The 9,999-nt window shown below is 38.8% G+C and overlaps 1 protein-coding gene across 1 annotated transcript; it reads right to left on the bottom strand.

Moving 5' to 3' along the window:
* Positions 1-1,367: 1,367 nt before the first annotated feature.
* Positions 1,368-9,183, bottom strand: LOC107898215 (uncharacterized). Its single transcript, XM_016823746.1, has 9 exons — positions 9,118-9,183; positions 8,445-8,619; positions 7,839-7,927; positions 4,980-5,378; positions 4,212-4,829; positions 3,740-3,844; positions 2,822-3,604; positions 2,069-2,728; positions 1,368-1,583 (listed from the first exon to the last, which is right to left on the bottom strand). Exons 1-9 carry the CDS (start codon positions 9,181-9,183, stop codon positions 1,368-1,370), a joined length of 3,111 nt encoding a protein of 1,036 aa, XP_016679235.1.
* Between the last annotated feature and the right edge of the window lie 816 nt (positions 9,184-9,999).

Below are 9,999 nucleotides of genomic sequence, written 5' to 3'. Positions count from 1 at the left end.
ATTTATAAGTACAAAAGAGGGGTGTTGAATGGAAATTCGTGGTTGTAATCAAAAGGGTTTATAATAAGAAGTTATAACTCCTTTTGGCGTCATTTTAATAGCAGCCATACATTTAAATTTCAAATGACAACCTCCCTTGTTCTTATCCTTGTATATTAGGCTACACATGCACACACACACTTTTGTGCACAAGCGGTCATGTGCTCCTCACATGTTTGGACGCCACATGGGCTGCCACAAATGCATAGGACACTTGCCCTTACATAGGACACGTTTCAGCTGCTTCTGGACTCGTCAGCTAGAGTTGAGCTAGTGGAGCTGAGTTTGAGCTAGCTAGAAATGTACTGAGCTGAAATGAGTTGGAAACAATCTTTCAGAACTATTTCGAGCTGAGATGAGCTGCATGCACATATTTGAGCTTCAACCGAGCTAGAAATGAGGTCTTAAGCTGTTGTCTATTATTGTTTGAGCTTCAACCGCGCTAGAAATGAGGTCTTAAGCTGCTGTCCATTACTTTTCCTTATGGTAAACAAAACAAACATCCATTAAAGTAATGCAAACTTATTGAAAACTTATTAACAAGCTGTAAATATAATGCAAACACACTTATATACTCAATGGAACTAATGCAAATGTTACACTTCAGTATGTAACACATTATAGGGCTTAGTTTCTACACTAATATAAGCTGTAAACACTTGCAATCTTATTCATTAAAACACAAACAACATCAAATCAATACCAAAACATACTTAACTTAATATGTACCTACTTAAACACACATAATACATAGTAGAACCTAAATACGTCACATATCAGCATGCAACATGTTATAAAGCCTATGTTCTAAAGCAGGAACATGATCAAATAAATCTGGAATCGTAGCACAAGTAAGGAACAAGGCTTCCCTGAATTTCTTTACCTTAGATCGAGTAATAGGTCCTAATGGTAAGACCTCCGGATCAGTTCGCTTTGTTGGTGTGAGCGTGCACACATCATCCCCCCTTCTGGAAAAGATTTGTCCTCAAATCTATAGAATCATCATAAGGGGTTAAATCAGAAACATTAAATGTGGCACTCACATTGTATTCTCCCGGCAAGTCTAACTTGTAGGCGTTGTCATTCACTTTCTCCAACACCTGAAAAGGACCATCACCACGCAGTAATAGCTTGGACCGCCTCTGGGCTAGAAATTGTTCCGTTCGAAAATGAACCCAAACCCAATCTCCCACATCAAAGGTGACTCGCTTTTTGCCCTTGCTTGCTTGCTTTGTATACTGTTGAGTCCTTCGTTCGAGGTTCTCCTTAACCTGTTGATGCAATTTCTTCACGTATTCTGCTTTTGCTTTACCGTCCCTGTTCATCACCTATTCCTGCGGCAAAGGCAACATATCTAGAGGCGTAATAGGATTAAAGTCATAAACAACCTCAAAAGGTGACATCTTAGTAGCAGAATGTACAGCATGGTTATAAGCGAATTCAACGTGTGGCAAACAATCTTCCCAAGTTTTGATGTTCTTTTTAATGATGGAACTAAGTAAAGTAGATAAAACTCTATTAACAACCTCAGTTTGCCCATCAGTCTGGGGATGACAAGTAGTAGAAACATAAGTTTCGTACCTAGTTTGCTCCAAAGAGTCCTCCAAAAATGACTTAAAAACTTCACATCCTTGTCAAAAACAATCAACCTAGGAATACCATGTAATCGTACAACATCTTTAAAGAACAAGTTAGCCACATTAATAGCATCATCAGTCTTATGGCATGAAATGAAATGTGCCATCTTCGAGAACCTATCAACCGCAACAAATATACTATCCTAACCTGTTCTAGTTCGAGGTAATCCCAAAATAAAGTCCATTGAAATATCAGTCCAAGGGGATTCAGGAATAGGTAAAGGAAAGTACATACCATGTGGTGAAACCTTCGATTTTGCTTTCTTACATGTCACACAACGTTTACAGTAGCATTCAACGCCCCGACGCATCTTAGGCTAGAAAAGATGCTCTTTTAAGGTGTGTAACGTTTTAGTGACCCCAAAATGACCCATCAATCCACCTTCACATACTTCACGGATCAGTATATCACGCATTGAACCCTGTGGAATGCATATCCTGTTTTCTTTGAAAAGATATCCATCATGCCTGTAGAATTTTCCATCTGCACCTTTCTCACAAGCATTATACTTATCGCAAAAATCATGATCATCAGAGTATAACTCTTGAATATATGCAAATCCAATCAAATGTGAATCAAGATAACTCAATAGTACATATCTGCGTGATAATGCATCAGCAACGACATTATCTTTCCCTTTTTTGTATCGAATGACATAAGGAAAAGATTCTAAGAATTCAACCCATGTAGCATGTCGTTTTTTCAATTTATGCTGACCTGTGATATATCGTAAAACCTCATGGTCAGTGTGGATCACAAACTCCTTAGGCAACAAGTAATGCTGCCATGTCTCCAATGCCCGAATCAGTGCATACATCTCTTTATCATAAACCGGATAATTCAATGTTGCTCCACTCAGTTTCTCGCTAAAATATGCAACGGGCCTCTTTTCCTGTATTAAAATTGCGCCTATACCAACTCCAGAAGCATCACATTCAATTTCAAAAGTTTTATCAAAGTCAGGTAAGGCTAACACTGGTGCTTTTGTCAAACAATCCTTAATTTTTAGAAAGGCATCTTCTTGTTCTTTACCCCACAAGAAGCTGGAATTCTTCTTAATAATCCCGGTTAAGGGTGCGGTAATAGAACTAAGGTTAGGAACAAACCGTCGATAAAAACTAGCTAAACCATGAAATTATCTAACCTGAGTAATCGATGTCGGTCGTGGCCATTCCTGAATTGCCTTTATTTTCTCATGATCAACTTCAACACCCTGTGCACTCACAATGTAACCAAGAAATGTAAGTCTGTCAATACAAAACACACATTTCTCTACGTTACCATACAATCTTTCTTCTCTCAAAGTCTGCAATACAGCTCTTAGATGTTCTACGTGATCCTGCAAAGTCTTGCTATAAACTAAAATGTCATCAAAGTACATAACACAAAACTTTCCAATAAAAGACCGCAGAACATGATTCATTAGTCGCATAAAAGTACTAGGTGCATTACTTAAACCAAAAGGCATCACTAACCATTCATACAAACCTAGCTTTGTTTTGAAGGCTGTCTTCCATTCGTCGCCTTCTCGCATCCGAATCTGATGATATCCACTCTTCAAGTCAATTTTGGAGAAGATGACGGCTCCGGAAAGCTCATCCAACATGTCATCAAGTCTAGGAATAGGATGACGATACTTAATTGTAATTTGATTCACAGCTCTACAATCTACGTACATCCTCCAAGACCCATCTTTCTTCGGTACTAACAACACTGGAACAGCACATGGACTCAGACTTTCTCGAATATAACCCTTGTCCATCAATTCTACAACTTGCCTTTGAAGCTCTTTCGTCTCTTCAGGGTTAGTACGATAAGCTGGTCGATTTGGAATGGTAGCACCTGGAATGAAATCAATCTGGTGCTCAATGTCACGAAGAGGTGGTAATCCCTTCGGTGTTTCTTTCGGAAACACATCCTCAAACTCCTACAAAAGGGACACAATCGATGCAGGCAAATCAGCAGGAAACTCATCCAATAAACAATGATCTTTAAACATTAAAATAAACAAGGATTGGTGAGAGGAAAGACATTTCCTGATTTCTCGACTGCTTGCATATACGCTCATCTTTTTCTTCTCCTTTGCAACTTCCTTACTCTTTTTCAAGCTTGTTTTATCTTCAATTACTTGACTCGGTGTCAAAGGAGCCCAAGTAATTCTTCTTACCTGCATGCATAAAACAGTATCGATTTGTAAAACCATCATGCATTGCCCTCTTGTCATACTGCCAAGGGCGCCCCAAAAGAAGGTGAGTAGCATCCATCGACACAACATCACAAAGGACCTCGTCCTTCTAGTTTCCAATTGAAAATGGTACAACCACTTATTTCGTCACTTTATGTTCTCCACTGTCATTCAACCACTGCAACTTGTACGGATTCGGATTTTTTGTCATCTTAAGACCTAATCTGTCAACCATCGCTGAACTAGCAACATTAGTACAACTACCACTATCAATAATCACAACACATACCTTATCTTGAACCTTGCATCATGTGTGAAAGATAGTCTGATGTTGTTGCTCGTCTTGCACCTGTTGCACATTCAAACTACGTTTAACAACCATGATCTCCATAACTTGACCAGATTCAGCAACTTCTAGGTCATTCTCTTCATATTCTTTAGTCGGGAGTTCATGTACATCTTCCTCAGAATCTGACTCGATCTCTCCATCTTCTCGCATCAACATAACCCTCCGATTAGGACACTGGCTAGCAACATGTCCTCTACCAAGGCACTTAAAGCACTGAATATCTCTTGATCGTTCTGGTGCCACCATTGGTTGTTTGCCATGTCCATTATCAGCAATGGGAGGCTTTGGTTTGCTGGATTCGCCTGGCTCTCGAATCTGTAATGGCGGTTGTGGTGCTTGTTTCCTGGCATTGTTAGGGGTATATAAAGGATTCGAAAAAGATTTAAATGGAGTATTACCTCGAGTAGAAGCTTTTCTACGTTGTTGTCGCTCAATTTTGATCGCCATATGCACCATGTCATCCAACTCAACATAATGTTGCATTTCAACAATGTTTGCTATTTCAAAATTTAAACCTGCCAAAAATCGAGCCATAGTCGCCTCACGGTCCTTAACTATGTTTGCACGCATCATGGACATCTCCATCTCCTTGAAAGAGTCCTCAACGCTCCTGTTGCCCTGTTTCAAGGTTTGTAATTTCTGAAATAAATCTCGATGATAGTGAGAAGGAACAAATCATCTCCGCATGATACGCTTCATATCTTTCCATGTTCTCACTAGACCTTCACCTGTACGTCGTCGACTAATCAGTAATTGGTCCCACCATACCAGTGCATAGTCAACAAACTCCATAGCTGCTAGTCGAACTTTCTTTTGTTCTGAGTAGTTATAACACTCAAAAACGTGCTCAAGCTTGCTTTCCCATGTCAGACAAGCATCTGGATCTGAACGTCCCTGAAAAGAAGGTATGGCAACTTTAATGTTAGAAATATTATCGTCAACTGTGCGTCCTGGTCGTTGATTCACCCTTGGTGAATGTTTAATGTCATTTTCATCATTATGTTCATTATGGACAGATTGTGAACCACCCCCTTCAATCTTGTCCAAATGAGAGTGTATAGGCTCTAATGCATTTTCTAATAGACGTTGCAAGGTGCGAGTAATAGCTTGCATTTGCAAATCTGGTGGTTGATCTCCACCACGACTACGATCTTCTGTTCCTGTCATCTAAAGCAACACACAAGAATACAGATAATGAGTTAAGTAAAACAAAAGTAAAAGTCCTCACAGCACACTCTCAACACCTCTCAGTTTTCACTCCAAAGAACTGTGCACTCAAAATAGCACTCAGCGCTCGTGTTTCACTCGGGAGAATGCATGAATGACTCTTTTGTCTCCCCTTCTGTTCTCACAACGCTCAATGCCTTTTTCCCTCACAATTTCTCGTTTTTTAGTTCTTTAAAGGACTAATCCAACATTTCAGAACCTGTTATAATTGTGCTGGCTATAAGGAAAATGCACGGTTAGAGAGAAAATAAATAAATAAACAAAGGGAAAGGATAAGAAAAGAGTAAAAGGACAAGAAAATAAAATAAACAACGGGAAAGGATGGAATTTAAATAATTTAGTTTCTTACTGCAAAGAAGTGCTTTACAACGTTCCTAGCACCAAACAAATAAGAATAGTTTGTTTCGATTGATATCCAAGCACTTCGCAATTACAGAGTACAAAACTAAACATTATTCAACATTTCAACATAACAAAACACACTTTTTTCTTTCCAAACTTGATGAATTTCAATTCCTCCTTTTATTTTTTTTTTAATATGATTTTTCTTTCTCTTTTTGTTGTTTTTTTTGTTTTTGAATTTTCGAAACTGATATATATATATTGTTTTGAATTTTGAATTTTCTTGTTGGAGAACAAAAGTACAACAATTCCAACCCTAGGCTCTGATACCAGATGATACGATGTAGCCTAACAAAACAGACTATCTTCGTATGTTACGGATCTAAGAATGTTGTAAGCACGTTCCTACAACAAGAAAACAGCAAGGAATTAAAGAAATAATCATGGTAAAATATGGGTAGAAAAAAAGAACGAAAATGGAAGGAAAATGAAGTTGTTGGCGTTTAAAACAAAAAAAAATTCAATCGGTGCAGTCGAACGCTTCATGAAACGACCAAGGCAGCAACTTGAGTGTTCAACAATGGCAAAAGTAATCGTTGGAATAGAATAACGTTAAACTTGAAAGAACCTGCACAATCTACTGAGCAAACCTGAATCGAATCTGTTCAACGTCAAAAGGACTGGGACCCTCTAGATAGCGATCTAGGAACCCGAAGTATCAAGAAATTTTGACACAACAAACTAAGTCTGAAATGCCAAGGAAAGTTCAATGAAGAACTGAAATTGAGAGAAATTTTCAAACGTAATTGTTTTCATAAAATCATCTAACCTGAATACATCATTTTAATATGTATTTATAAGTATAAAAGAGGGGTGTTGAATGGAAATTCGTGGCTGTAATCAAAAGGGTTTAAAATAAGAAGTTATAACCCCTTTTGGCGTCATTTTAATAGCAGCCATACATTTAAATTTCAAACGACAACCTCCCTTGTTCTTATCCTTGTATATTCGGCTACACACGCACACACACACTCTTGTGCACAAGCGGTCATGTGCTCCTCACATGTTTGGACGCCACATGGGCTGCCACAAATGCATAGGACACTTGCCCTTACATAGGACATGTTTTAGCTACTTCTGGACTCGTCAGCTGGAGTTGAGCTGGTGGAGCTGAGTTTGAGCTAGCTAGAAATGTACTGAGCTGAAATGAGCTGGAAACAATCTTTCAGGACTATTTCGAGCTGAGATGAGCTGCATGCACATATTTGAGCTTCAACCGAGCTAGAAATGAGGTCTTAAGCTACTGTCTATTATTGTTTGAGCTTCAACCGAGCTAGAAATGAGGTCTTAAGCTGCTGTCCATTACTTTTCCTTATGGTAAAAAAAACATGCATTAAAGTAATGCAAACTTATTGAAAACTTATTAACAAGCTGTAAATATAATACAAACACACTTATATACTCAATGGAACTAATGCAAATGTTACACTTCAGTATGTAACACATTATAGGGCTTAGTTTCTACACTAATACAAGCTGTAAACACTTGCAATCTTATTCATTAAAACACAAACAACATCAAATCAATACCAAAACATACTTAACTTAATATGTACCTACTTAAACACACATAATACATAGTAGAACCTAAATACGTCACATATCAGCATGCAACATGTTATAAAGCCTATGTTCTAAAGCATGAACATGATCGAATAAATCTGGAATCGTAGCACAAGTAAGGAACAAGGCTTCCCTGAATTTTTTTACCTTAGATCGAGTAATAGGTCCTAATGGTAAGACCTCCGGATCAGTTCGCTTTGTTGGTGTGAGCGTGCGCACATCACACTCTAACTCGAAAGTTTTATCAAAATTCGGTAATTCTAATAATAGGGCATGAGTTAAACAATCTTTAATTTTTAGAAATGCCTTTTCTTGCTCTTCTCCCCACACAAAGTTAGAATTCTTACGGATAACCCCGATTAATGGCGCAGCCAAAGTGCTAAAGTTCGACACGAACAAGTGATAGAAGCTGGCTAATCCGTGAAAACTTCAAACTTGGGAGACATTTGTGAGACGGGGCCATTCTTGGATCGCCTTGACCTTCTCTTGGTCAACTTCAAGGCCCTTCGAGCTAGCAACAAAACCTAAAAACACAATCTTGTTAGTACAAAAATCACATTTCTTCAAATTAGCATACAATGTTTCTTTTCTCAAAACTTCCAAAATAGCCTTTAAATGTAATACATGATCATCCAAGGTCTTACTATAAATTAATATATCATCAAAATATACTACGCAGAATCTACCAATGAAAGGTCTTAAAACGTGATTCATAAGTCTCATGAATGTGCTTGGGGCGTTCGTTAAGCCAAATAGCATAACGAGCCACTCGTAAAGTCTGTGCTTCGTCTTGAAAGCAGTTTTGCACTCATCTCCTTCGCGCATGCATATTTGGTGGTATCCGCTTTTGAGATCAATCTTTGAGAACAAACTTGCGCAACTCAACTCATCAAGCATATCATCCAATCGCGATATAGGATATCGATACTTTATGGTAATTTTGTTTATGGCACGGCAGTCTATGCACATTCTCCACGTTCCGTCCTTTTTAGGACTAGTAAAACAGGAACGGCGTAGGGACTAAGGCTTTAACGCACATGCCCTTCTCAAGAAGTTCATTAACTTGTTTTTGCAGTTCTTTTGTTTCTTCAGGATTGCTCCGAGAAGCAGGACGGTTTGGAATTGTGGCTCCCGGCACAAATTCTATTTGATGCTCAATTCCGCGAATAGGTGGCAACCCACTTAGAGTTTGTTCCGGGAATATGTCTCTAAATTCCTGCAACAAAGACAAAACAGAAGAGGGTAACTTTTCATCAAATTCATTAGTACCAAGCAGACTTTCCTTGTACAAAAGAACCAACCAAGGTTGTTTTAGTAACATCGATTTACTGACTTCTTTTTCTTTTATATACAAACTCTTTTTTTCACTACCATCTTTTGTCTCTTTTTCTTTTTCCCTTGTATCGTTCTCTTTTTTTTATCACTCATTTTTTTGCTTTTCTTCTTTTCTATACTATTTTCTTTATTTTGTTCATTTTTTTGCTCTCGCTCATTTTCTTTTGATTTTTCAATGGAACTCCTCATTTTGCGCTGATCATAATAGACTTGCTTAGGTGTTAGCAGAGCTAACGTCACCGTTCATCCCAAATGCTTGAAAGTGAACCGATTTGTGTATCTGTCATGAATTGCATGCTTATCAAATTGCCAAGGCTGTCCCAGAAGGAGATGCCCCGCATGCATCGGTACAACATCACACAATACTTCATCTTGATACTTTCCGATTGTAAACGAGATAAACACTTTCTTTGTCACCTTTAATTCTCCACCATCGTTGAGCCATTGGAGCTTATACGGATGGGGATGTTTTATGGTAGCCAATCCAAGTTTCTCCACCATTAGTGTACTAGCCACATTGGTGCAGCTGCCTCCATCGATAATAACACAACAAATCTTCCCTAGCACATGACAATGTGTATGGAAGATATTTTCTCTTTGTTGTTCATTCTCAACTCCTTGAAGGCTTAGACTTCTTTTCACAACAAGGATTTCCCCATTTTCAGCTTGTTCGAGTTTTTCCCCTTCATCGGGTGATTCAATGGCCTCATTCTAACATTCGCTCTCAGACTCAATCTCACCATCGTCTCGTACAAACATCGCATTCTGATTTGGACATTGGCTCGCGATGTGGCCCCTTCCAAGGCATTTGAAGCACTTTATATCTTGGGAACTACTTGGTTGGGCTTCCATCTTTCCCTTGCTGGTTTCAACATTAGGCTTATTGAACTTTGTTGAACCACTCACTTCTTTGGTTCGGCTCGACATGTCATGTTTGCTGGTTCCTTGCACCCACCTAGATGTTGAAGAAGTATTAGGGAAAGTTTGTGAAGTACCTTTTCTCTTAAGTTGTTTCTCGACCTTTATGGCCATATGGACCATGTCAATGACCTGAACGTCGTGGTGCAGTTCTACGATATTTGCAATGTCGCAGTTAAGGCCGGTGAGAAATCGTGCCATGGTGGCTTCTCGATCTTCCTCCATAGCGGCGCGGATCATGGCCACTTCCATTTCCTTGTAGTAATCCTCCACACTACATTGGCCTTGCATTAAACTTTGTAGTTTCTGGTACAACTCGCGGTGGTAGTAACTCGGAATGAAC

Source organism: Gossypium hirsutum, chromosome D04, assembly GCF_007990345.1.
Source record: "Gossypium hirsutum isolate 1008001.06 chromosome D04, Gossypium_hirsutum_v2.1, whole genome shotgun sequence".
Lineage (NCBI taxonomy): Eukaryota > Viridiplantae > Streptophyta > Magnoliopsida > Malvales > Malvaceae > Gossypium > Gossypium hirsutum.
The sequence above is the reverse complement of the archived record's forward strand: the minus strand, read 5'-3'. Positions and strand labels throughout refer to the sequence as shown.